Genomic DNA, 27,300 nt, shown 5'->3' with positions numbered 1-27,300 from the left:
ATGAACAGTCTTTGTAGCATTTTTTCAGCATTTCTGAATAAAGCCAGTTTTCAGAAAAAAAAGTTATATCTAAGTAGAGCAAAGAGAAAGAAGAAAAGGGAATAACTGCACATAAAGTAAGTATTATGTAGGTAACTACAAAGGAAAAGGGAAAGATGCATGAGTGCTTTTGATAATTCCAATTTTAAGATGAAGTTTAAGAGGTAGTGAATATATTGTAGAGAAAAGAGATGATGATAGTTAGGTATTGTTCTCACTCAATTTTTTGTTACACTGACATGGAGGATACTGGAGATTGCAAGACGAGTGAGAAATAAGGGGCAGGTAAATGTGAATATAAGCAGTTAAGTAGAACAAATAGTTGTAATTCTAGACAAGCAAGTTTGGAAGTAAACTTTAGTTGCAGTAGAGAATGAGAGTAGTCTGTACTCAGCACCTTCAGAAATTTAGAGAATAGGGAATCAGCTATTAAGAGAATTTTAGCAGTCATGATGAATATGAGTTTATAGAAGAGCCAAATAATGAGGGTAAGTAATGCCAGTCACCTAGTGATGATTTATGCATGTCACTTCGTAGGATTTAGTACAGTCATAGTCAGATCCTCAGATGGCTTTACTTACAGCTGAATTCTAGATAGCTGATGGGTTATAGAAAAACCACCTTTCATTTGTAAAGAATGTGTAACACCTATCACAGTGTAAGAAAACATCAAAAAGGAAGGGAAACCATCTTAATGTCAGTATTCCATACTCAATAGCTGATTAATACTTTCATTGTATGTAATAAATAAGCTGTACAGAGTCAATTCTTGCATGTCAATCTTAAGGTGAAAGAGGAGTTAAAAGGATTCCTTAATGCACGAATTAAGATCTTTTGCTGTCACAAAATTACATATTTTGTATTATAGAATAGAATACTAGCATAGGTCTGGCAATTTAGATAAGAGGAGGATGGTAAAAAGTTATGATTGCTTGTAATTTAAGACTTAAAAAAGGAAGGAAAGGAAGGATGGATGGAAGGAAAATTAATGGATCAGAGAGAGGATGCTGTCTGCACAAAACAGTACGTTTGGCATTAGCAGGGGCAGATGCCTCAACAAATAAGAAAGGTTTGACAGGTGTTTCCTGAAATCTATAGTGAGATGGAAAAGAAATTGCTGTATTAACCTTAAACTATGACTTAGGTGTCCAAATGTAAATTAAAGTGAAACAAACACACTACCTTATATTATTAAAAACTACTGTCTCTGAAGTATAAATTACAGTTTGTTGTTCATTCAATATGTTCACAAAGATAGTAGCCACATACTACCTTTAATTTCTTTCCGAAATCCAAGTAATTTGAATATTACTCTGAAACAGGTGTGGTTTTTCTAGGAAAAATATAGTTAAAGTGTCAGCATATCTAGGTCCTGCAGACCTTGAAGGTCTGGAAACTCTGAGCTAGCACCACAGTCATACAGCTAAACTCATGAAGATTTTGAGTTACTAAAATATCTTGAGATACTGGAGAAAAGAGGAAGTTTGTGCAAGGTATCTCTGGCTTTGAATGGAGAATTTATAGGCTGTGAGTTGTCCAAATACAATGTGCCTGCGCAGTGTGAATTGACTGGGTAGTGCTTCCAGTGCTCCAAGAATGTGTGTGTAGTTCCTGCATAGGTGATGCCTTGGAAGTGCACGTTGGACCACAATAATCAGTAGGGAAGCCCCGATCTCAGTGTACGGAATGGAAGCACTGCAGCTGCCCTGAGTTCAAGCCACTGGAGTTTGAGTTCACTTGTGTGTGTCAGTTCAAAGCCAGTCTGACACTGGACCCACCACTGGTCTGACAAAATCAAAGCAGCTACAGCTGAGTCACATCACAGTGGGTCCTGTTTGGTCTGGCGTCTGAGAGAGGTGGGACTGGAAGGCAATGCTACACTTGTTGTGGGGCTGGGCACGCTTCTTTCCCTTAGAACACACCTCATTTGCTTCTCAGTATTTTTAATAAATGGCACAATGTATCCACTGTGCTTAATTTCTAAATATTCTTTGACTTTTAGCTGACATTAACAAGGCTCTCTTAGCTAAGAGAAAAAGATTAGAAATGTATACAAAAGCCTCACTCAAAACCAGTAACCAGAAGATTGAACATGTTTGGAAAATGCAGCAGGAGCAAAGGTAACATTTACCCTTGTTTTTCAAACCTGTGGAACCAGACTGCCTTTTGTGTCACAGCATGGATAGTTATTCTGTCTTCCTGCAATTAAATGTCAAGTACTGTATCTTCTAGCTCAATATCTGCTCAGGGCCTCTGCTGCCTTCAATTGTGTCCACTTTGCAAAACTGACAGTAATAGTTTAGCATATTCTCTTTTGAACAGAGAAACTTAAGAATTGGAATTCTGAGAGCAAGGTATGTTAAAGAGCTGGGTTTATTTTTATGGAAAGTGACCTCTGATGTTATTTTTGTCTTTTAAAACAAGGAGGGATTTTTCCACTTTGGAATTTTCTGTTTCTACTTGAAAACTTGAAAAAATGTTCAGTAAAACTTTAATGCTATTCAGGTTAAGAAAGAAAATAATTTTCACCCTACATAATATTTCTCTCCCCTCCTAAGACACATTTAATTACTACGTCTGATACTACAGGTAGAGCAAACTGAAAAATGAGACAGCTAAAAACTGAAAGTCAGCAATACTTACAACTGTCTTGGTGTTGTTCTACATATATATGTGTATATATATATTTATCTGAAATGTTTATGGACAAAATTTAAATTTACATAGAGAAACTTAGATCATCATAAACTCATGAATAAGCTGATCAACTTTGCGTTAAAAACCCCTTAAGTTAAAACAAAGATCTGTAATTGGGTTAGAAGAACTTGGTCAGAAAACCTGACACTGTTAGGAAGAAAAGTTGTTATATTTCTTTTTAACCTGAGTTTTGTATGTGAGTGCTGTCTCCTTATATGTATATAATCCATATTCACTCAAAGTGTGCGTGTATATGTGTGTTCAGTTTTTCAAAACACACATTATTCAATTAGGGTCAGATGTCTAAATATCCTGTTTCTTTATCTATGTCAGCTTTTATCCTACTCCATATGTATGTTGAATCTAAGCTTTCCTTGTAATTCTTGATAGTATTTGTCATACTTACAGATAGTGTCTGTTTATAGGCAGAAGCTCAATCATGAGTTCTCCCAGCAGTTCCTGACTTTATTTCAGCAATGGGATGTAGATGTGCAAAAAGCAGAGGAGCAGGAAGAAAAACTAGCGGTGGGTTTCCAGCGTGGCAGGAGTTTCACTGTATTTTTACAAGAAGGGAGTACCGTTGTTTAGACACTCAAAAAATGTAAAAACACTTCATGTAGTTGAAACAAATATATGATTACGTTTTGCAAAGAGAGTTGCATTTCTAAACTTTATTGCAAGTTTATAAATGGCACTAAGTGATGCCCTAGGCCAGCATATGGCTTGAGAAAAGCCAAGACATTTATGGAGAAGAAAGATGTGTGCTATTTCTGTGCATCCAGTCTTTTGGTTCAGGGAACAAAGGAATAATGGAAAGTTTTTTCTTAAAAGTAGTTTGCTTAAAGATATGCCTGGATGTAGTAAATGTAAGAGAATTTGATAATTGAAAGGGAATAGGAACCATACCACGGAATGTAATAAAGTGATGTTGCTGTATTTGTTCTTCCAACACATTTGCAAGTTTTGCTTTTCCCCAGGCAGCACATTTAGGCAGCACACTAAGGAGCTGCAGGGGATAGCAAAATCCTCATAGGATTTTACAAGGATAATTCAGGTTGGAAGGGACCTTAGGAGGTGATTCGGGGCTTAATCCAGTCTTCATCTTACTTTTATTACTAAGAGCAAGAGTAACTCTCTGGGCAGAGATCTACAAGGCACAGATTTTCCAGTGAGGGCAGAATCTCTGATTCTGGAAAATGACGTTGGTGTGCTGTCCAAGTGCTTTGGTTAACAGCTAATGCAATTATGTTTTCCTTTTGCTTCTACTTCAGAATATGCTTCGTCAGCAACAAAAAGTTTTTCAACAGGCAAGAATAGTTCAAAGTCAGAGACTGAAAACCATTAAGCAACTCTATGAGCAGTTCTTAAAGGTACAGTAAATTTTTTCCTTGGAAGGCAGCTGATCCTTATCATATCACTTAAGAAAGCCGTAGTAATTTAGGTTTTTAAATTATTTGGTATTTTTGTAACAAAGTAGCTACATACTACACAGCAAGCAAAAAAATATTTTGAGTATAACTCCACAAAAATTTTACTTTTTAGTTAAAAAAAAAGGTTTTCTCCATTCATTTTACACCAAGAACAAAACACTTCATTCCCAGAATGTCCTTCCCCCACTATTTTTCTAAGTTATTTGAGAATTAAACTGTGAGAAAAATGAAAATACCCTAAATGACTGATTTTATAATGAATACAGAGGCACAGCACCATAGAATCACTGAAGGACTGAGGTTGGAAGGGACCTCTGGAGGACATCTGGTCTTGCCAGCAGGTGGTACAGGAGGGCTGTCTAGAGCTGGTTGCTTAGGACTTACCTCCAAATGGCTTTTGAGGATCTCCAAGGGTGGGGACTCCACAGCCCCTTGGGGCAACCTGTTCCAGTGCTCAGTTACCCTCACAGGAAAAGCATTTCTTGATGCTGAGAGGGAACTTCCTTTGTTTTCAGTTTGTCTGTCCTTCCTGGTCCTGTCACTGGGCACCTCAAGAGCCTGGAACCAGACCCAGCACTCCAGGTGTGGCCTCACCAGTGCTGAGTAGAGTGGAAAGATCACCTCCCTCGACCTGCTGGCAACACTTTTCCTAATGCAGCCTAGGAAACTGTTGGTTGCCTTGCTGCAAGGGCACATTGCTGGCTTATGTTCCATTTGGTGTCCCCCAGGACCTTTTCTGCCAAGCTGTTTTCCAGCTGCATGGCCCCCACTATATGGGGTGGATTCAAGTCTCTCAGTTTCTGATAAATTTTAATTTATTCTGCTCAAGTCATTTTCTAACTGGTCCCATTTTGAAATTTCAGTTAGTTACAATAAGCTTAGGGTTTGGTTTGGGGTTTTTTTTCCAAGTCTGGTAGTTTAGGAAAATAAATCTGAAATAGAGCAACTCTTAGTTTAAGACAGTCAAAATTTATAGAGGATATTACAGAAGCATTAATAACTATTCCAAAATGTCAAAAATGTCTTCTTCAAAGAGGAAAAGCTGAATAGAAGGTCAAGTATTACTTTGATTTTTCTCCTCAAAGATCAAAAGGTAGAAGTCAAGCCTCAAATATGCTTAAGTAAATGTAAGTTAAAGAACATGCAACTAGACACAGAGGTAGGCATAATTGTAGGTACAAAAGGAAAGATAACCAGTGAGTTTTATTTGGGGAGAAGTGTGCAAAGACATGTAATGGGTTTTATAATCCTTACTTCAAGTCCCTCAAGGTTGCCATAATATTGAACCCCTAGCATTCCTGACAGATGTCTGTTCAAGTTCTTCTTGTGGAACTCTTAATTAAAATGCAGAATAACTACCTAAGACCTCACAGAAACTGACTGGAGGGTACCATTTCCTTCACAGGGTCCACATTGTTAAAATAGGAATGTAGGCTGGAGTATGAAGTCCTGTATGATTCCTCTGTCAAGTCTGTGACAAAACTAATCAATTACCAGTGATCACTGTAAAAATTAAATTGTAGTAAGAAAATGAATGATTGGTTTGTTTTAAATTAACTCTTTGACACTGAGGAGTTCTGAATTAAGATTATCCTTAACTTCAGAGCATGGACGAGCTGGAGAAGAGCAATGAAAATCTTCTGGCAGGTGCCCAAAATGAACTCCGCAAAGAAATGGCTATGTTGCAGAAGAAGATTATGATGGACACCGTAAGTATCAGATCTCTGAAGTTAGTTAAATGCAAAAATAGAACATTCTATTAAAAGTCATTTGACATTCATTTAATTCAAAGGACTCATATTGATATGGCATTTGTTCAGTATTATCTCCTTTTCTCGTCACAGCAACAGCAGGAGATGGCAACTGTTCGCAAGTCTCTTCAGTCCATGTTATTCTGATGGCTCAATGGAGAAACAAGTTGTACCTAAGTAACATGACACAAGTACAGGCATTAGCCACAGAGAAGGATGCTAAGCTATAGATGTTTTAAGGTTCCTATTAAAGGCTTTCACAGATTGTTCTAATCTTGTGTCTGATAATGTTGTAAGCACGTATATTATTAAATTGTATTAATGGGGGGGCAGTATGGACCCCAAACTGTCTCTCCAATTAATTTTTAACTACTTAACTTTCAATAGCACTGGACTGTTAAAATTGTTTCACTTTTTCTAATGCCAAATTGTTACAATGGGCAGAAGTAATAAAAAACTGCAATAGCCAGATTTTACATATTAACTTTAGGCCTTTAGGTAAATTGTGCAAATAGAAGCATTTTTCACAAGATGCAGATTTCTGTAGTTTCAGCATTTAGTCAGCTAACATAGCAGTTATAAGTTCACAGGGTATTACATAGCTCATGTAAGATTGTTTAATGATGTGTATTACAGTAAATTAAAGTAAATTTTGTTAACTCTTTTGTTACGCTAGGTATTTAAATATCCCTGTATTAGTATGAGATTTATGAACTGCTGTAATTTGTCCAGAAAACATTGGGGTTTTTTTAGTTGAATGATGAGCTTTATGTATCAGCTCCAGTAAGCATAACTGAACATTATGCATTTTGGGGTATCTACTTCTTGTAGAGCCACTGCAAGAAGATGGGGTAGATTTACCTTATTTACTTAGTACAAGCTATTACAAGCCTTTGAGATGGAATATTACTTTTTGCAATCCCAAATAACTAGCAATTTAGGGAGGCCTGAATTTTAAGGGTAAAGCATTTATCTTTCATGTATCTCATTGCAGTAAATAAGTATAAATTAAACGATTGGCTTAGTGTGCATGCAGTTTGTTTCTACAGAAAACCGCTACACCTGAATATCCACTTTCACAAATTAGGTAGTCGCTCACACATTTAACGCTTTGATTTCATACCACAGTAGATAAAACAAAAACCATCCACACACCCACACACACAAATGGGATGTTTTCATAACAATATATTTCAAAACCATATCATTCTCCTCAGCTTACTAGCATTTTTTAGTTCAGAATCCAGTCATTTGATGGTTCTTCAGTTCTGGAAGTCGGATTAGAGAAAAGCAACCTACAGAAACTTCAGCTATCAGGTTGCAACTGAAGTTGAATAAGAAACCAGTATTGAACTCCTTGTTCTGCCTCTACTAGGATTCAGGGAAGGAGCAATTATGGAAGTTACACTGTTACAATGATGCAAAGGCAATATAGGCCTCTCTTGGGTACCAGTAACTAGGCGGATTTGTAACTGTGCTGCTGGGTCTCAGCCCTCTAAGGACAATTAAATGCTATGAAATAGTTAACAGATTTTGCTTCCTATCTTCAATAGGTGGTTATTTGTTAGTATTTCCTCCTGTTTCTGGTTTTATTTGTTAGTATTGACTCACGGTTCTGGTTTTCTAAGTGATTCCTGCGTTGGTTTCCTATCATCCACATGCCTCAATCATATCCTTAGAATTACTTACGCCTACTATGACATGACATAGTTTTGACCATTGTGGGGAACCAAATCATCTCACTCCAAAGAAGGTGCCTGTGTCTTTTCATCAGGGGGTTGTTTACAGTATTCTTTTCTATTCGCCCATGGCCTGGGTTCAGGCTAACTTCATGTGTAGATGCTGTGTCTTTCCCAGTCTCAAATAGGAGTAGTAGGATTCATTCAGAATTGATGTGAGTCACTTAAGAGTTCTAGTCCTTTAGCAGTAACTGTTACAGTTATCCCTCAAGAGTATCAGTAAATTCTTGTTAGTGTGGTAGATGCTATTTTATTCCCTCCAGATTAGCAGACAGTACACCACTAATAAAGTTCCCTGAATACCTCAGGAAGTTGTTCTGAATTAGTGTGCAGCCTGGAAGCTGCAGTGGTAGAATTTTTAAAAAAAATCACAGCATTCTTTATTGAACAGTTCAGGAAGGACTTCATGAACTCAGAGCTCAGGTACATATCAACAACTGATAGTAGTAATGGACACTTACATTCAACAGCTTTTTACATAAATCGTATTCAAATAGTACCTCTTTAAAGGAGCTTAAGTTTATAGGGTTTGAGTGCAAGTCCTGATTTGTTCACACAGAGAGTAAGCTACTTTTCTCCAATGACAACAGCCCTGTAGTTAGGCACATTACGTTAGCCAGTGGGTCTGGTCTTAAAGAGACAGGCTTGGGGTCTGTGGGTCAGTGGGTCTGACTTCCTGGTTTGGAGTTTCACACTGTGGTTTAGTTTTGTGCTGTTTTGTTTGGATAAAGTACAGCGGTAGCTACAAGAAAATTAGATCAATTATAAGGAAGATGAACACAGCAATAGCAAAAATACCACACAGGGAAATACACATGGGTGGGTTGCATTGCTAGAGCTGCATTTAAGTCAATGACCTTTGTCATTTGCTTGCACAGTTTCACAGATACACATTAGGGTAGCTAAAGTCAGGATCCTTGAATTACACAGCTCCCTCTAGTCCAGATAACGATGAAGTGTAATGAGGCAAACCTTGTTATGACTACAAAACCAGAAACTGGCCTTGAAAGAAAGTACAAGCTACAGTTTTATCTGGTAGCAGTAATTTATGTGCTTGGATACTAGAGAATGCATGAATCCTAAAGGCACTTGTAACAGTACTCTGAAGTAGAATAAAATTTTCCTGAACTCTGCCTCCTTCATCTACTGATCCAACAGCTTGTTCCTTAGAAATACCAGAAGAGAGATTGAGTGGTTTTACCTCATGGCTGCCTCATTTTACAAGTCTTAATACTGCAGTACTGTATTTAATTGGTACATCTGACTACCACTTCAGAGCACTTCCAAGAAAACTTTAGAAACTAATGCTACAATATTAGTCACTTGGTCTAGGGAAATGTGAAATTCCTCTTTAAATTCTGGTTGGTAGCACCTTGGTTTGCAGCCTACATTCACCAAAAGAGAAGTACAAAATTGAAGTTACCTAACAGGAAAGGGCAACATTTTCAAATGTGGTATTGATGGTCTGAAATACATCCTGGTTCAAAAGTACTGATCACAATAGCATCTGCAGAACTTTGTTATCTACTAATTCTAACATCTGGTAATGTCTGGGATACGGTGAACTTTCTCATAAAACTGTTTTCTTCAAAAGCTTAATCTGTCTTCCCAAAAACAGAGGGGCTGCTTCATTCAACATTCCCCTAAATGCTTCTTCTCTTGTCCTTGACCTATTTAATCAGTCATTATGGTTTTGAACCTGTTCAGGAGCTTGATGAGATGAAATTCTGAAGACATGTATATGAAGATGAGCAGCAATCTGTAGGCACACACCAGTGGCATATCTCAGCATATCAAACAAGGATATGAACTTCAAAAAAGCAAAACAGAACAGGTTAAAACAAAGTGCAACCTTTTTTTCAATTGTCCCTACTATAAATATGTTATACTTTAACCAGGATCTATCCACGTGACAAGTGTAACAATCATTTTAACGTACAGCTACACAGTGGTCTAGTTTAGAAAAAACCAAAACCACCCCAACACCCAAACAGCACTAAACACTTACGAAGTCCAATAAACAAAGGTTAATCTGCAGTTCACAGAACAATTTAAACCTACATGGGCTAAAGCATAATTACATGAGAGATTTGTAAATTTACTTTCACATCTCTCTTCCAAGGAAAGAAAGCCAGTCAGCTCCCAAAATACATGGTACCCTGGCACTCCCTCCACAGCGACAGCTGAAATGGGAGCAGGTCAGAAATGGCAGAGCAGAATTACAGGGACAATTCTCAATCCATTTCTTTAACTATGGTCCAAATTAAAAGTATAAAACACTTACCAATGCTATCCATAGAACAATATATTCATCAATGAAACTGTTGAAGTACTGGTCCAGAAACAGAAGTCCTGGCCCAATAAACGCAGAGTCCTGAAGAGAGATTTCACTTTTTGTCATGTGAGCCACCTATGTAAAAAACAAAAGCAAACGCGCATGACCTCCTTGCACAGCCCTGTTCTCCTGTAAGTTACATCTGTACCAGTGTAGGGGTTTCCCACTCTTTAATTTCTCAGTGTTGTATTCAAAGGGTAAGACTATGCAAGTGTATTACTGAAAACAAATCCTATCCACTTGAAATGTTGTTTTCAAGTTTAACTTGAAAATTTTGGCTTTTCCTAGCCAAAAGCTAACTAAGAAGCAGGCTTTTGCTTAGGTAACAAGACTTGTTCTCACTGTTTAGTTAAGATAATGATGTATGCTCAGAGACACTTTACAGACTGACCAGGAGAACATTACTGGGGGCAAAGGGAAGAAATCTGTTCTCCCCATATTTAGCACTCTTAGAGACAACTTGAGCTCACCTTTAACTAAGAGTTCTTTGTAAAAACTTGGTGACCTAATAGAAGAGATATGAAGAGTTCGTACTAGGAAGCTTAAAAACAGCAAAAGGAAAGGAGTTTAAGTGCCAAGTCTGCCATAAGAAATCATCCTGTCATTCCTTAGTTCCTTGCCTGTGGATACTCAGCAAGTATGAATAAAGTATCGAGAAGCTCTAGTGAACAAAGTGGTCTCTTAGCATAAGAATATATCATGTTCAACTCCATGCTGAACAGCAAAATTCACAGAAAAGCCTGTGAGTGTTCCAGTCTAAGGACAAACCAAAAACACAACCAGGGCAGAAGCTGACAAAGGCTTCCACACTAAGGCAGGCAAGGATGCATCCCTCCTGCTAGCGGGATCTGCTGAAGGGAGCAATTCCTGGCTGACATCTGGAGTGGTGTGCAAGAGCAGCCCTGCAGGGTTAGCACCCATGGAGTAGCTCTGGCACATCCACAAAAACTGCACTGATCTCAGCTGGGCCTCCCACCAGGTGACACCTTCAGTTTTTACTGCAGTTTGCTCACTCCAGGTAAACCCACGAAATCCTCTCCCCACTACTGTTACACATTTGCTCCTGGAGCAGATTGTCCTTAAAGCTACACATAAGGCATCGAGGGAAATATGGTTTGCTCAGCAATGCCCATGAATGAGGGCACATACACACAGGGGTGACTGCTGGTGACAAGGACCCAGGGCTCCTCCGAATGAGCAAGGAACGAACAAGGCAGTTCATCTGCTTGACAGAACTGCCTCAAGTTCAGTCTTAAGGCTCAGTATTCCTATCAGCATTCTCTCTCTTGAAGAGGTAGTAGCTCACTAGGGTGAACACCTGTTTAGCAAAAAAGTCTGTCAAATACCTGTTTTCTAGTGCTGGAAAAATGTGATGCTGGGAGATAAAAATGAGCTGGCTGGATTATTGTTATTACAAAATATGTAGTAAGGCAGATTTTTTTTAATTTTTTTTTTAATCCATTGATGAGGTTCTTATGTATTAATAAAGGAAAAGACAGGAAAGTTTCTCTCACAGTTTTAATGATTAAAGTAAATTCCTCTTTTAGATAACTAAATCAGAAGTCACAGCACTGTTAGTAAGGTTTGAGGGACCAGAGTTAGGATGTTAAACAGTATATTTCTAGGAGTAAATTAAACAAAACTGAAAGTTCTAATCAGTACATTCAACAGGACGTATGCATTTGCAGCAGTATCATATAGAATCTGTCTGTAGGACCCTGAGTATAGTTCAGTGTCTTGGTCATAATGAAACTGGTAATACACTGGCAGAGCAGAATGGGAAAATTTGCGTGAAGCCTTCTGACCTAGCAAGTGTTAAGCCAAGAACTAATTTAGTTTTAGGAGGTTAAGGACTGAAAGAAAAATTCTTACCACCAACTTCTGTGAGATTTTGGCATTCACAAACCCAAATGTTAAGACATACAGGCAAGCATGTTTTTCAAACAGCTGAGTTGTAGACTTTTTATAAATCATAATGGCCAGTGTGATAAGTAGTCCAATGTGCAGGCCTGGCGAAAGAACACTTGTTCCCTGAAATGTAAATGGACAGAAAATTTGTCTTAGACTTCAGTCACACAGTAAGGTCCAGATTTTATACATATTGCAAATCCCATTAAACAAAACCAGAGTTGCCAAAACTCGAAAAAGTCCATTAGCATTAGGCCCCTGCTATTGGTATCCTTTGCAGTGACCACTAATCAATTTTGTAAGAAAACTCATTGCTGGCTCCCACGACAGGAGAAATCTAGTAACAGGCAGAGAGAAGTTAGATAATACAGTCTTTACTTTAGCCATTCAACACTCATGTGCCTTTCTGCTTAAATGCTTAAACAAATAAAACCCTTATGATCATCCGAAATGCAATAAATTACAGGCATAAATTATTGAAACCTCATTCAGATTTTTAGAGCAACTTACTGCTATTGTAGATCCATTCTTTCCAACCCCTCCACCAAAGATGACACGGAAGTAATTGAAAAAAGAAAGTGCTGTTCCACACAGGATGCCAATAACTGCAAAGAACTTCAGTTCTAAGCCCACCAAAGGGACCTTAGCAGAACACAAAAAAACAAAACCAAAAAAACCACAAGACAAGAGAAAGATATCAGAGGTTAAGCACAACACCTTTTTTACAAAGGGATTATAGAAGCCACTCACACCTACTAAACAAACACATTATTTCAATTCTCACTTTCCCAGGAAAAAGCTCAGGACAAGTGTTTGGAATTTGTTTCCTTACTAAGGAAACAAGAAATATCTTTTGTAATGTTTAAACTCAACTCTTGAATACTTAAGTTCTGTTCTTGAGATTCAGCTAGATCTTACTCTGTTCCTCCTTACTACATTCTTCAAACATTTTTACTACATAAGCAAAAACTTGACACAGAGTACTGCACCACCATGGTATGGGAGGGGGGAGGAGGGGAGTTCCTCCTATTTCACTGGATAACACAACACTGAACCACAGGAAACACAAACACCATCTGCCTGCTGTGTGTTTTGGTAGGTTATTTGTATGCTGTATCTTTGCATATCATGAGACTATGCTGAATAGTCTCCAGATACAAATTTTAATTAAACAGTTACCTTTTGGAATCAATTGCAGTTTCAAGGAACCCTCCAAAGGCAGCAGAGGATTAAAAAAAAAAGTAGTAATAAATTGAAACCATTGACTATATTTTTGAATATAGAGTGTTTTGAGATACAGCATAACTACAACAGATTTTAATAGTGAAGGAAAAAGAAATCAATCATAATTAAAGTCTAATGCACCTACTTTATTTTCCAACATTAAAATAAGCTTTTTGAAAACAAACAAAAAATATCTTGCAGTATGGGGAAAGGAAAAACTTTAGCTAAGCATTTCTTAATTGCTGAGTAAACTTATGAATTTATTTTAATTTCTTGGTGGTTTATATTTAGGTTAATTTGTATTGGTTATCAATAGTATGGAATGGTTTCAGCTCTTCCTTGTGCTACAGCCAAGCAGAACTATAAATTTCTGAGTAAAGACCCTAGAAAGGATGAAGATCTTAAGTTTCATATACTTCTGATACTGTCCACTAAAGTGCATCTCTAAAGATCAGAATAAAAGTCAGAGAGAGAAAGGAATTCTATAAATAGAGATGTTACATTTATGTGGCTGTGATGTAACTGTTAAAAGTCAGTGTATCTGAATCAACACAAATATGGACTAACCAAAACCCCCCTGACTTCATCCCATGGTTTCATTAGATTAAAACATTTCATCCTTAAATTTTAAAATAGATCGTTTAACTGAAAAGAAATGTATGTCTTACAATATCCAAAATATATCAAACCAGAACAAAAACTATTTGCTGAAGTGTAGAGTATTATTTCCAGATCAGAAGTTCATATAAGTGGCAGATGGGGTCTTTTTTCCTCTGTGTAGCTCTAAATTGTGCATAGGCAGTCACACCATTATATCTATGGTAACTACAACATCAAAACAACCTGCATTTATACAATAAGCTAAAACAGAACATTAGACAACTGGTCGGTGTCAATGGTACTTGCATAGGACAGCTTCAAATACCACAGGAACTGTGAGCACTTACAGGAACTGAATGCTCAACAGGAACTCTGAACACTTAACACACTTACCTTATAGTCCCATATGGCTGTTCCTGCATATGCAGATATCAAGAGCAGCATTGTTATGGCTATCTGAACTTCAGTTACATCAATTCTGTGAAGCAAAAGAAGAGATTTAGTTAAAGAAAAGGACTTTTTGCTGTGTGTAAAGTGTATGCGTGTGGGGAGGGGAGAATAAAACCCCAGTAACTGTACTTCAAATTACATCAATGTATATAAATTACTTTCCTTGATTGAGAAAGGTACTCTATATGTAGGCACACACCTCTGGCTAAGATGTAATATTAAAGCTATACTTCTTATCTGGAGCAAGCTGCATATCATTTTAATAGAGGAAAATCTTTAATGAATACATTGTTAACTATTTGAGAATTCTGTACAAATTTACAGACTTGTTGGTATGTAAGTGTCAAATCAAAGTTTAAGGGAAGCTCACAGGTAAATGCAATCAACCATTTCCAATAGAAGCAGAGCACATAAAAGCAGAGACTGTAAAGAGCAGGCTGGGACAGAAGGGATTTCTTTAAGCCAACATATCATGAAAATCTGACAGATACAGCCTGCAGGATGTAAGGGAGGACTGTGTCAATGGATAGCTAAGCATCTGTCCCGTTTCTGAGGACATGTAATTGCTATCTTGCTTTTTCTTCATAAAAGCTGTTTTAAAAAAGGTGGCCTTGTATGCCCTATCAAGTCTAGACTTCCAACTTTTTTGTTCTCAGACAACTCTTTAGTACTGTCTTAAACTGATGAAATGTTATGAGAAGAACTTATATATAAAAAAAGTTAAGCAGAGGCTCAAAACAAAAAAAACCCTAAAAACTTCCAATAAAGCTTTAAAATAAATAATAAAAAAAAAAAGTTGTGCACATCAAAGGTGCCTTTTAAGGTACCAAAGGTTTTGAGACAGGTACCTGATCTTCATTCTGAAGCTACCAGCAGTGACAATAAATGTTCAAAATACAAAATTTCTTTAAGCAGTTAGAATAAATTTGCTGGTTTAAGATATTATGACCAAAGTCAATGTGTTGTTACTCACTTAGCATGTGAACTGTTTGCATAGGAAACAGTGTATTTTTAAAGGGAGAGAGCAATCAACTCTTGGTGAACAGAACATTCACCTGAACTTGATAATCATGGTAACATTAAACTCTCTTCTTTCATTAGAAAGATGGTGATAAAATATGCTAGGTTTCATGACAATCTTCTGACTCTTAGAGCCAAAGTTTAAACTGTAGCTAGGTAATAAGCTGAGGTGCTTGTCACTACTTAAAGCTGTTAGAATGGGGAGTCCTTGTCTTCCTACACCATTGCATTCCTCCAACTTTACCAGCTGTAGTGCTCATCACACTCCAAGGTGAGCCAGTTCAGCTTGCCAGTCTAGTGTAGGCTTTTCATCTTCTGCCCATTTCATGAACTGGCTCGAAGTCAAATGACAGTCTGTTATGGGACAGTGGTGCTGGGAGTGGGCTCTTCCCTCTCTGCCAGGGATGAAGTGTTACATCTACCCAGTCATTACCGAACTTGTTGGTTACATCATTCAAAAGTGTCCATGTGCAAGTGCAAGCGTTCACAGGTTGCACTCTGCACTGTTAACACTTATTTCTAATCTGTATTGGCTTTGTTGCTGCTGGTGGTGGGAGGAAGCTTGAAGTTGAATCATTATATGTGCCAAAGTTTAATACTCAGCCTCACAGAGGCTCAGACTGTTGGTTGCAACAGAGCCCAAATCACAGTCCAAAGACTTTAATCAGACACTGTGCGTATTCCACATAACCTGACAGTGTTACATTATTCAGCTCTCTGATCCTTCCTGGCCATCAGCAGTAGGAATCTCTCATCTGTGATTCGATTTCTAAAATCAAGTGCTGCTAATTCGGGAACAGCATCAGTGAAAGCTTCCATCCATGTTATTATGTATTACCATGTTTAGAACACTATACTAATGCCTTCTTCATTTAGACTCACACCTCTGTTCTTAAGAGAAACAAAACTGCAAGCCTTGAAAAAAACGGTGACCTGTTTTCACTGAACAGAAATGAGTTATCTTGGAGAAAAGTTTTGTCTGTTTAACTTCAAACAGTAAGCATGGAACACCAGGCCGTTCTGAACTGTCTGTACTATGCACTATCACTGTGCTTAAGCAGAAGTAACTGAGTTTTTAATGATGTAATTTTTATGTGGTATAGGAGTCTCAGTGCCTTCCTGATGTGGGGAAATCATTCTTACACTTTATGCAAGAACAACAGGCACAGAAAAGCAATCATGTCTGCAAAATGCCAGGGCTCATGGCACAGTCCATCTCCCTTCAGTCACGCACAGAAATGATCCTATTTCAGCCATCACTCTAAAGCACCTATTTTTGTTTACAGCACAAGATGTCCTTTAAAAATTCAGGATGTGCAGGCAGGCAGAAGCATTATAGTTTGCATGGTAAAATGCATTATCAGCAAACTAAAAAGAGCCCTTAGCAATATCCCAGGGACAGCCTGCATTCGATGCAGACATCGAACAGTATGCGAGGACAGCTGGTCACCAGCCTGTGTGCCCAGGGATGCTCAGATTTGCTTCTCACAGGTCAAAGCTAAGAAGGACTATGAACAGGTGACTTGGAAAGTGACTGGGATTAGCAGAAGGACAGCCTTCATCTATCACTTATTTCCCATTTTGCTGCCATGGAAGTCTCTGATCTTTTCCTCACTGAAGTGCAGTTTATTGCTTAAAAACAGCAAAGGCCATGGCTAGGCACCGCCACAGCTACAGGAGGGTGCAGCAATCCCCACACTATTAGCAGTTAAATTGAAATCATATCTTCTACATGAATGTTATGACTTTTCCTCCTATGCTGCAGTGAAACAGATGAAACTTCTATCAGGTCATGAACAGCATCACAGCAATCTCCAGAACTGTGACCTAACACAAAACCTAAAGGACATCAAAACCAGTATGAGCCAGATTAAAAGCAAGGCCCCCACATAAACGTGGGGTAATTCTTCAAGCACTGCCATAGCTCTGTGGAGCTCCTCGCTGAATGATGCAATGGATGCAGAGAGTTTGTTCCAAGGAAGACTGAAGATGTCTATGAAAGGGAAACCCATTAGCAGGGGAATATATCTAAAAATGTATGTGGTTCAGAGTCCCCTGGGGCTGAAACTGTTCTGTGGCTGGGAGATTACAAAGGTAGGTACTGCACATGCTTGGTCTGTCCCTACTCTTACACAGAGTACTTGTCTGCAATGTAAACAAGACGTCTCTGGCCTGAGCCTGCACGGTGCTTTTATGGGTTTTGAGAGTAAATGTGCAGACAAAAGAGCCAAATGCATGCAAACAAAGTGTATATAGCTAAAAATCAGCTGCTAAAAGAACAAGTCCTCAGTATTATACAGAGTTTAAACTTCTTGCCAGGTAAAACACAAGAGTGGAAGGTAGATGAGAAAGAACGTGAGAGAAAGAGAAAGAAGGGAGTAAACCAAGAAGAAACTGAAAGCAGCTAGCAGCCTCAGACATTAAGCCACATGTGCTTCTAAAGATACCTACTTACTTTCCAAACCTTAGTATGCCTGATACATATGTCTGCCAGTGAGCAGAATAGAACATGAACAGTCCCACAAAACAACAGAAAAACAACCAGTCAGGATTTGTTCCTAGTCGGATTGCTATGCAGGATCCAAGGACAACAAAAACTGAAAAGCAGAAATGAACACGTTAGTTTTATAACCTCTTTGCTTGAAATACAGAGAAATTACAAAAAGTAAAATAAAAATCACAGGGCATTTTACAATCACTCTAACAAAGTAATGCTATGACTGATACTTTACTGAGTAGCTAAGCTGCTAACCTCAGGGAGAGTCCTGGCAGCAGAGGCCAAAACACAGCACTCCTTTTCTGCCAAGTGAGGGCCCTGCCTTCTGGCCTTCAGGGGTTCTCCCTTCTCCTAGCCTTGTCATCACCGTGTTCTCTGCAACACTGGCAACTTCACCTGAAGGGCTCAGCTCAGAGACTGGCAGCTGCACTCCTCTGGGAAATGAGGCATAAAGAACCTACTAAGTCCCAGAGCAACTGGTTTCAGCCAGTAAGCTTTATAGAAGGCATTGGCACCAACAGCCACTAAGTTTTGGAAAGTGAAATTGAGCAAGGCTTACTTCTTAAGGACTCACAACTTTTTTAAAACTCATTCTTCTATGGAATTATCCTTCTTCCAAGTGCCAGGCTGGATGCCCTATTACCAAACTGATATTTTGGCACCTCACTCCTAAAGTTGAATCTTTAGTTTCACATGCCAGCATCAGTCTTTTATATCCTTCAAATACTTTATTTGGCATCACCTGTACCCTATGGAAAACACAGGCTATGCAAAGTAAAGAATTTTTAGGCATGCTCTTATGGGGTTCTTTGTTCGCCATGTAGCTCATTCAAAGAACATTGTATGTGAAGGTGCACAGTAAGTAAGACCAGAATGCATCTTACCCAACACCTGCCAAAGGAAGTTCTGAAATATCCCCCCTGATACTGGACAAGGGTGCAAAGGTCAGAGGCAGACTTGGCTGCATGGACCAGGAGATGGAGAAGTTATACTAAAAGATGGGAATATGCTGACCCTGCTCTGAGCAGGGGTAACTTCTATAAACTAGGATGGGTAACAGTAGGTGAAGGCTACCTGTGGAAATAGAGTCGCAACCATGATCAAAGAGTTCTCCTAGAGGAGAACTAGTGTTTGTTCTTCTGGCTTGCTTCCCATCAATGGCATCCAGAGACTGGTAGATAAAAAGTCCTAATGCACCCAGGATGTATGCCCAAGAAGGTGCCTGAAAGAGATTCACATAAAAGGTCACTAGGTAGTTCCCAATTTCTTATCTGATAATCTGTTTCATTAAAGGTAAAATAATGTTCAGCAAAAAACGATGCTATATTGTGCTATTTGTTACTTAATTAACGGGCAAACCAAACACCTTGCACTAATATCTATGTGAATTGTAGTAACTACTGTAATGAACTACTTCAGATACACCAGTGGAACACAGGTCTTTCCATTTACTTTTAAAAAACCCAAAACTTTACGTTCTCTTCTGCATCAACTGGTTTCTTTTTCTACCTTAAAACCACCATATTTCTGTAATTATTTGCATTCTTTGTGCTGAAAAATGTTATAAAAATAAGATTAATCTTTAAGAAAGAAAGCAGTGGCAAAGCCCTTACTAAAGCTCTCAGCGTTTTATGTGATAGACACTTAGATGATTTGCTCAGATTTACAACATATACATATAAAAACCTGTTACGTTTTTTACTAAATAAAGACTTCAGCCTCCAGGGAAAGGTATTTTTTCCAACATAGAAAAATTGACTACATAGGCACTTTGGAGGGGGTTTAGAGAAATTAAGTAATTCACTAAACATGCAGGAACAACTATCTACTTAATTTACACTATCAGAGTTTCAAAATGAGCTGTGAATTAGTTACATTAACACCAGTCTTAGGTTCAAAGGAACTGTTCTGCAGTCATTCCTTTCAAAAGAATTATTTCCATATGCACAATCAGTATGACTTTGTCTAGGAATTAAGTTTTGATAAAAATTATTTAAAACATCTATTGAACAAAGCACAGGTAACATTTTTGCCTCAAGTAGTGTCAAGTGGTATCCTTAGCATTTAGAAGCACTGTTCATGAAAAGTCAGGTATAAATGCTGGAAATGCAACTTGCAGGTTGAACAAGATGAACACCCACAGGGCTGGATCCTTTCCGACTCCCAGGTAAGGGACAGCTGCTGTGGCACTCCACCTCCAATTCCTCTCCTGCAGCACACATTGACCAACATGATTTCATGTATTCCCTAAGTCCAGTAAAGGCTATTAAGCAGATTTAGACAGATCAGATCTCACCAATATTACCATCAAGTGCCACAAAGATAACCTGCAGTGTTTCATGAGGCGTCTCTGCTGCGACACGCTTCTACCAGTTATGAAATGACTGAGATCTATCAAAACTTGTCATCCTAATCCCTGGATTTTAGCAAGTAAACAAGGCCACGCTTGGCAATTCTGCACAGGACAACACTGGCTTTTTGGTTGCATTAGGCTCCCCTCCTTTTGCAACCATACACCTCTAACTGAAACAGATTTTAGCTTGCTTTAGTTATCAGGTTCTCCACACCACAGACGAAAGCAGACTGTATCCAGTGCTAAATATGCTAGCCAAATTCCTTAGCCACTCAGCATTCACCCCAGCGTGAGGCACATCACCAATGAAGTCAAATGCCAAAGCACGGGCACTTTCTTACTTAACTTGATCATTTCCATCATTGAAACACCACTAAGGAAGAGAAACGTGTTATGGCATGATTTTTTTTATCATTAGCTGTAGTGCTGTATGCTGCATGCATAGCATCAGCACAGTCTTTTTAAATGCAAGCTCCATGAGAAATACAGCCTCAATTCTAACCAAACCAGAAGGCCTGCATGTTGGTCACTGTAGTCAGTTTATGAAAGTTTCCACAACCCACAGAACATGATGCAAGAATTTCTGTTAAAGGTAACACTGTCTACATTTATCTTGCTGCAAAACAAATGTAATACATTAAATGTAAAAATAAACAAATAAATCAGCTTTAACTCAAACTTCTCTTATTAGATCTTTTTGACAAAGAAATGGCTTTTGTCTAGTTGCAAGCTATGATACAGGTATAATCATTCAGACTGCTCATCCAAATCTGTTTGCATTAGCTCCTACTGGTACAAATCAAAGCAACAGTCCTCCTAGACTCCAAAACTAAAGCACTCTGCCCCTTGATCTGGAAAGGCAGGGAGAGAGTGTTCACCTTCTTCCCAAGGATCATCTGTATCCATTAGCACCTGTAGCGGATGTATCAGTATTCCCACAGTTGAGGAAAAGGGAAAAAGATCCTGGTTAAGAACAGGAGAACAGGTGTCAGAGAGCTTAGAAACACCATCTGGAGCATTTCATCCCTTAGCTGTCAGTTCAAGTTTAACCCAAAGTGGTAATAACCAAAATTCATTTGTGATCAACTGTCATTTCACATATTAAATGAATGCTCTAATGTTTTAATCAGTAAAAAACAGTTTTCCAAATCACCAACGGTAAACAGAGGTTTCCAAAGTTCCTAATAACCACAGATTTTCTCTGCTATTCCCCTTCTCAATACAACTACAGCTGCTGTCTCCTCCGCCTTCTCACATGCCTGGCTCTCCATCCAGGGATGTCCCCTGACAGCTTCCCACACTGGACCCAAGTAGTTCACAAATTAGAGAAGTGGGAACATTTGAGAATGCTGACATGGCCGACAGACTGAGCAGAAAGGTCAGGAGGCTCCCAATAATCATCAGCTTTTCACTGATGAGGTGTTTATTATCTCTGCCCGAAGTGATATCCTGCCCAAGCAAATGTATTATTTGGCCAGAGCCAGATGCTATTCTCACAGAACTAGAAGAGAACACAAACCTGGGCGAAGGAGGCCAGCAGTGGAGGAGATACTTCTCTGCTTCAACTCAAAAGGATGTCTGAAAGACCATACAGCCCCAGAATCTTGTCACACACAGATTCGATACAGCAGGTTCGGTCATCTACTGAACCAGAGGGTGCCAAAACAATAAGCCACGTGCATGTTGTGTTTGACAGGTATGTGTGACATGCCTCTCCTTCAGAAACAATGGAGGTAGAACAGCAGCCAGTCTTCTGCTTCTGTGATTCCACCTCACAAAAGAGCGCACAAAGCTGCAGAAGACTACATGTGCCAGGGAGATCCCTTACGACTTGTTTCAAGCAAAGTCCAAGTCCAGAGAGTTCAACAAGCCAAGCTCTTGCAATATTCAAAGATTCAGTTTCCCTTAACTACTCATCACATTTAGCCATAATCTCACTTCCTCAATCCACAGCTAATAGTTTTGCCCCAGTTTACATGGCCCCTCTTTGGAACAAATCCAGAACAGAGGAGGACATTTTTTGACTGGATTCCCTCCCTCTTCCTCCCAAACACGGATCATTTCCCTCCCTTCACTGTGTGCAACTGTACTAACAGCAGGAGAAGGGAGGGGGCTGTTCAAACCTGAACTACAGCAGGGGAAGAGGGCAGGGTTGAAAAAAATAAAAAAATCATAAAAATAATAATAAAAAAATCATACTGCAGTCCAAGTACATGCACACCAAGGACTCCCTGCATTCCTGTAGCATCCTCCTCTCTCCAACAAGCTCTCTGAAAGAGCTCATTTCCTTCAAGTGTCAGGATTCCTGGACCTTCACTGTCTTATTTCATGCTAAATAACCTCCTTCTCCCATTCACAACTGATTCCTCTGTTCCTCACTGATTGGTATTGGATGAATTTCCCACTCCACTCACTGCTTCACACTTCTCTACACAGTCAGGGGATTCGTCCTTCATACTCTCCCCCACTGACACACACACCCAGTTCATAGCAGCTTCTCCAGTTCGACCTCTTTTACTTCTCTATTCTCTCTCCCAAAAACCTCAGTTGTGCCCTTGCTGTTTACATAATATCATGCCTGTGAATATCTTCCCCTCATTTTTACCTCTGGCAGGAAAAACTTCAAGATAATCCCTCTTTCAGTTTTAAAGGTGGTTTGTTTGTTTGGAGAAGTTTGTTTGTTTGTTTTTTTAAGAAAGGTTTTTAAAAAGAGAGAGAGAGAAGCAGAGGCAGCATCTCACCAGTGTTCCTCTCCCTCCAAGCAGTTAACAGTAGAGATAGCTGGAGTCAACTAGACCCTCCACTGCTTTTTGGTCTCCCTAGATGTATGGCTTTCTAAACAGTATGTTTCAGCAAGGTATGACATCCTTTTATAAATTCACTACACTATTTCTTAAACAATTCTATGGAGGTAGCCATCACAAGCCTCCCATCCTTCCCTCTGCATGAGAACCCTTGAGCCCCTGCCCCCTTTTGCTATAATTGCCCGAACTGCATATCCATAATCCATGCTTTTCTCTTCCTGTCTTCCCTCTATTCCAAGTTGTTTGCTGAGATCCTGCTGTAATTGCTACGAGATTTTTTAATAGATATAAATTCAATACAAAGTAATAATTACAGTTAGTGTGCATTTCTGTCCTAAAATTCCAGCTTCCCAAACCATTCTAAGATTCTATGACTCTATAAAAGAGGGTAGATCTAGACTAGATATAAGGATGATTTTTATTTTTATGATGAGGGCTGTAAAACACTGGCACAGGTTGCCCAGAGAGGTTGTGGATGCCCCATTCCTGGAAATACTTACAGTGAGGCTGGATGGGGCTCTAAGCAACCCAATCTAGTTGAAGATGTCCCTGCTCATGGAAGGGGGGTTGGACAGGATGGCTTTTAAAGGTCTCTTCCACTCAACTATTGTATGCTTTTAGAGAGACCTGTGGCTGAGCTTGAAGGATTGGATTACCAAAGTTAGGCCCCTCCATGAGCAACCATGACAGTAGAGGATCAAAGTTACCTTTCACTCTTTTAGAAATACAGAGAATTATGTCTAGTCAGTTCTCTTCCCAGTTTTACCCAGAATGGGGAGGAGTACATGAGATTCACCTGCAAAACCTAATGAACTGACTGTAGCTACTTCAGAGAAGTCTGCTGGCAGTGGAGTAAAACAATTCACTGGCAAATGGTGGGGATAAAATGGAAATCCTCACCTAAAAAGCGCTCCTTTTTGCACTCTAACACAGCAAATACACATTGCTCATAGTTAACATCAGCAAAACTTTTCATTCCTAATATTTTATAATTAGTGTCAAAAAAACCCAAACAACCCCAAAACAAAATATAACCCAGGCTGCAGTCACAGTGAACCAAATATTTCAGCCCTCCACAGAAAATGAAATGTGCAGGTGACCTCACCACCACACCTGTATATTATTTTTATAGATTGCTCTCCTAAGTTACAGAGGGTAGGAAACGGGACAAACACTCAACAAAACCGCACACACATGGATTTTGGTTACAACAGTGCTTGAAGGGTGCAATCTGCTAATGGCTTAGCTGCAAATAAGAAGGCTTATGTTGAAACATGCGTTTACAGGAGGCAGTGAAACAACCCATGTTCCTGCTAGACAAGAAGACATTCCTGAAGCAGACAATATTTTATAAATCCAAAACATACTGTGTTGGTCAGTAACAAACTGGCTTTTAGTGGCTACTGATGCTGATGAAGACAAAAAGAACAGTGTATAGGGAAATAATGCCTCTACATTAAGAGACCAAGGGAGCATTGTATGGTTTGAGACATTAATTGCACTGGGGTTGGGGGTAAGCAGTATGAAATTGTGGAAATCACTGCAATATGACATAATGGAAGCTGAAAGAACAAACAGGTTCAAAACAACTAATTCAAAGGGCAAAATCATGAGGTGGAAAGTGTCCATGGGGAAACAGATCCATCAGCTGCTGTTCTAGCAAGTAACCCAAGTAGAATCCCCTGCAAAGAAACTGCTAAACCACAGTCTTGGCAGCTGGAAGGGCGTATTGAAGAAATATGTCTTTTCCAAGCATCCGTCAGCAGCTACTCTCTGAGGGATTTCAGCTACCAGTCTTACTTGTTTTGGATAGTTTGTACAAACATCAAGACTTCTGTGTTTTTAACAAAGGCCTAACAAAATGGCCCACTTAAAACTGGTTAGGGAATAAAAAACAACCACACAAACCAACTCAGAACCACCTCCTCCTCCCCAAAAAAACAAACTCAAACCAAAACCTGCTTGTTACTTTATCCAAGTCTTCTATCCAGTGCACCCACTCTTCCACCAAGAGAATAGAACAAGTTCTTGTTTGTCCATCAGGTAATCAAGACTTGTTCATGAATGGAAGAGTTGCCTAGGCCATATGGAGAAGTGGTGTTGAAGTTCACTATGATATTAGTTCAATCTGTGATTTCAATCACCTTTAACATCATCTTCAGTTCCACCTACCCCCTCCAGTCTACACCTCCCAGCCAAAACTACAAAGTAGATATTACAACAGCACCTATAGCACCTATTAGTGTTGCAACAGTTTTAGCTTCAAAAAGCCATCCAGAAACATGACCTCACCTTAGGTGGAAGACAAGCTGAGTCATTAAACAAGCAAAGGAGAATGATGCTTCCAAAGTGATGCAGCAAGAGAAAATCAGGGCTACTCTCAACAGTGCAGAGGCAAGAAACAAAACAACAGGATGAGTCTGGCTTCACAGTACATATTTATAAAGGATATACTGACATCTGAACAAAAAAGTGTAGTCCAAACTGTAGGTTCTTATAAAATTCAGCTTCCACAATAAAAAAAAAAAAACAAAAAAACAAAACCAACACCTCAAAACCCACAAAACCAGTAAAGTTCCTGAAATCTAACCTAAGCTTTCTTGGAAGGAATAATTCCCTGCATGTCTGCAACACAACTTTTTTCTTTTGGTACAAGAGTCTTCAAGAGAAAATAACTTAAAATTTACTTTCTGCTTTTATATTTGAATAGCAAAGAGAAAAAGTTAAAATGAACATCCAGACACATAGCTAGCACTCGACTGATATTTTCATCACAAAGCTAAGCTAAAGGTAGCAGTTCCACAAATATTTTAATTCCAAAAGTGCCACTAGAAGACAATACGTGGTTTCCAACCATTCGGTATCGCCTCTGTTCTCCCTTCTCCTACTACCGAACGCCAGAGTGCCTGGTGATGTATATCAGGGCAGTGATTAGGGCAGGATCAAAGCAAAATTAATTTTGATCTGCATCAGATTCCTGATATGTCTGTTACAAACACCTCTGCTAGCACAAAGGGCAAAGCAACTAGAGAAAAAGAAATGTTCTTCTAGCATGAACACTCACCAAAGTAAATCTGTGTAATTAAAAAAATGAAAACAACCAACAGCTAACCTCTGCTATTAGGATTTAAGCCCACTAGAACACAAGGAAAACTGCCACCTTTGAAGGTATTTTACCCACATAAAGCAACTTTCCCCTGATAATTGCTACCCTAACCATCATAAAGAGACTGCAATGGGAAACTTCTAACAGGCTTCGAAGCTGACAGAGCTCCTTAAATTGTCAGAGGAACTGCAGGCAACGCAGTTCAAGTGACAGCAGCCCCACGTTAACAAGCCTGTTTTCCCTCCAGAAGTTAAAGCGATTAAATATTTCCCACACGAGGACAGGAAACATTTAAGCTACTATCAGCTAACACACCTGCGACATCACCGAGCTGCAGCTGTGAATCAAGCGATGCTGAAGGGGCAGGAGCCTTATCCCACGGCCAGCTCCAGCCAGCCCTGCCCCGTTCCTGGGCACATCCCGCACTCTCTCTCCTGACCAGCAGCTGGTTCTGCCTCCATGGCCCCTGTGTTACAGCATTCCTCCCGAGCCCCTAGGGTTACCTTTCCTACCCAGCAAGCTGAGGCACACACGGGATATGACGGCCGGTGGAGGAGTCAGGGGTCCCACGCACCAGTGCGAACCACACCGTGCAGTGCAGGACGGTGCCCACCGAAGGCCCGGCCCCGCGGGGCCCTCTGGTCAGCGAAGGGCCGGGCATGAGAGCGGAGCCCACTGAACCTCGTCCTTTCACAGCATTTTGGCATTCAAACCTTAACATCCATCTCCAGCTTGACCCCTGCTGCCCCGAAGTGTGAGCCTCGCACCGCCGCTCCCCTGATTTCTCAGGACAAACCCGCAGCGCTGCCTCAGCCCCCGTTCCCACGGGCCGCCCGGTGCAGCCGCCAGTGACGGGGCACCGCACCCCGCGGGGCACGGCCCGGGGCCTCCATGGGCGGCCAGGACGCACCAGCGGGCACCGGGACGCGTGGGGCGGTCGGCGGGGAAGGGGTCGGGCTGTGCCGGAGAGGCGGCGGCCGCGGCTGGCGGTACCTGCTCGGCGGCGCTGGGGCAGCAGGCGATGAGCGGCAGCGCCGTCAGGCAATTCAGCAGGAGGCCGCCCATGGTGATGGCGTTGGGCGCCAGCCCCAGCGGGACCTGCTCCACCAGCCAGCCCCAGTACGGCTGCAGCCACGGCTCCAGCAACGAGCGCCCGGCCGCGCTGTAGCGGTGCTGCTCCAGGCGCTTCAGCTGCGCCGGGCTGAGGGGCGCGGGCAGAGCCCAGGGCACGGCCATGCCGGCACCGCCGCACCGGACGGCACCGGGGTCACGGAGCCGCCGCCGCTCGGGGCGGGGCCGGGCCGGGGGCAGCGGCGGAAGAGGCCGACGCCCAGCAGCGGCCTGGCC

The 27,300-nt window shown here is 40.2% G+C and overlaps 2 protein-coding genes across 9 annotated transcripts in view; one reads left to right on the top strand and one right to left on the bottom strand.

Moving 5' to 3' along the window:
* Nucleotides 1-6,948, top strand: part of SYCP3 (synaptonemal complex protein 3) — an 11,326-nt gene extending 4,378 nt beyond the window's left edge. For all 5 annotated transcript variants that reach the window (XM_027743811.2, XM_027743810.2, XM_027743806.2 and 2 more), the window contains exons 5-9: nucleotides 2,042-2,159; nucleotides 3,162-3,261; nucleotides 4,008-4,106; nucleotides 5,771-5,875; nucleotides 6,011-6,948. In XM_027743811.2, coding sequence (XP_027599612.1) covers nucleotides 2,042-2,159; nucleotides 3,162-3,261; nucleotides 4,008-4,106; nucleotides 5,771-5,875; nucleotides 6,011-6,064 — 476 coding nt within the window. In that variant the 3' untranslated portion in view covers nucleotides 6,065-6,948. The remainder of the gene's footprint in view (nucleotides 1-2,041; nucleotides 2,160-3,161; nucleotides 3,262-4,007; nucleotides 4,107-5,770; nucleotides 5,876-6,010) is intronic.
* Nucleotides 5,120-27,300, bottom strand: CHPT1 (choline phosphotransferase 1). 4 transcript variants are annotated; one of them, XR_003545049.2, is made up of 9 exons: nucleotides 26,947-27,262; nucleotides 18,765-18,912; nucleotides 17,649-17,790; nucleotides 14,117-14,201; nucleotides 12,410-12,541; nucleotides 11,864-12,022; nucleotides 9,941-10,066; nucleotides 9,080-9,466; nucleotides 5,120-6,090 (listed from the first exon to the last, which is right to left on the bottom strand). XR_003545049.2 is itself a non-coding variant. In XM_027743802.2 (9 exons), exons 1-9 carry the CDS (start codon nucleotides 27,187-27,189, stop codon nucleotides 6,046-6,048), a joined length of 1,191 nt encoding a protein of 396 aa, XP_027599603.1. In that variant the 5' UTR covers nucleotides 27,190-27,300; the 3' UTR covers nucleotides 5,120-6,045. The 4 variants fall into 4 exon arrangements, 3 of the variants coding, with proteins under 3 accessions (XP_027599603.1, XP_027599605.1, XP_027599604.1); XM_027743802.2 differs by having other exon boundaries at nucleotides 9,356-9,466; nucleotides 26,947-27,300; XM_027743804.2 differs by lacking the exon at nucleotides 26,947-27,262 and adding an exon at nucleotides 26,667-26,741 and having other exon boundaries at nucleotides 9,356-9,466.

The sequence above is a fragment of the Pipra filicauda genome, unplaced genomic scaffold (genome assembly GCF_003945595.2).
Source record: "Pipra filicauda isolate LSUMZ 115617 unplaced genomic scaffold, ASM394559v2 scaffold2_size9829703_pilon, whole genome shotgun sequence".
Lineage (NCBI taxonomy): Eukaryota > Metazoa > Chordata > Aves > Passeriformes > Pipridae > Pipra > Pipra filicauda.
The sequence above is the reverse complement of the archived record's forward strand: the minus strand, read 5'-3'. Positions and strand labels throughout refer to the sequence as shown.

Bases quoted from the DNA above. Each gene is read 5' to 3' on its own strand.
- CHPT1 (XM_027743802.2), bottom strand. From the start codon at position 27,189: ATGGCCGTGCCCTGGGCTCTGCCCGCGCCCCTCAGCCCGGCGCAGCTG. The intron at 18,913-26,946 runs GTACCGCCAGCC...AATCTCTTTCAG, and splicing joins GCCCCAGCGCCGCCGAGCAG to GCACCTTCTTGGGCATACAT. The intron at 12,542-14,116 runs GTAAGTGTGTTA...TGTTCTGCTAAG, and splicing joins CAGCCATATGGGACTATAAG to GTCCCTTTGGTGGGCTTAGA.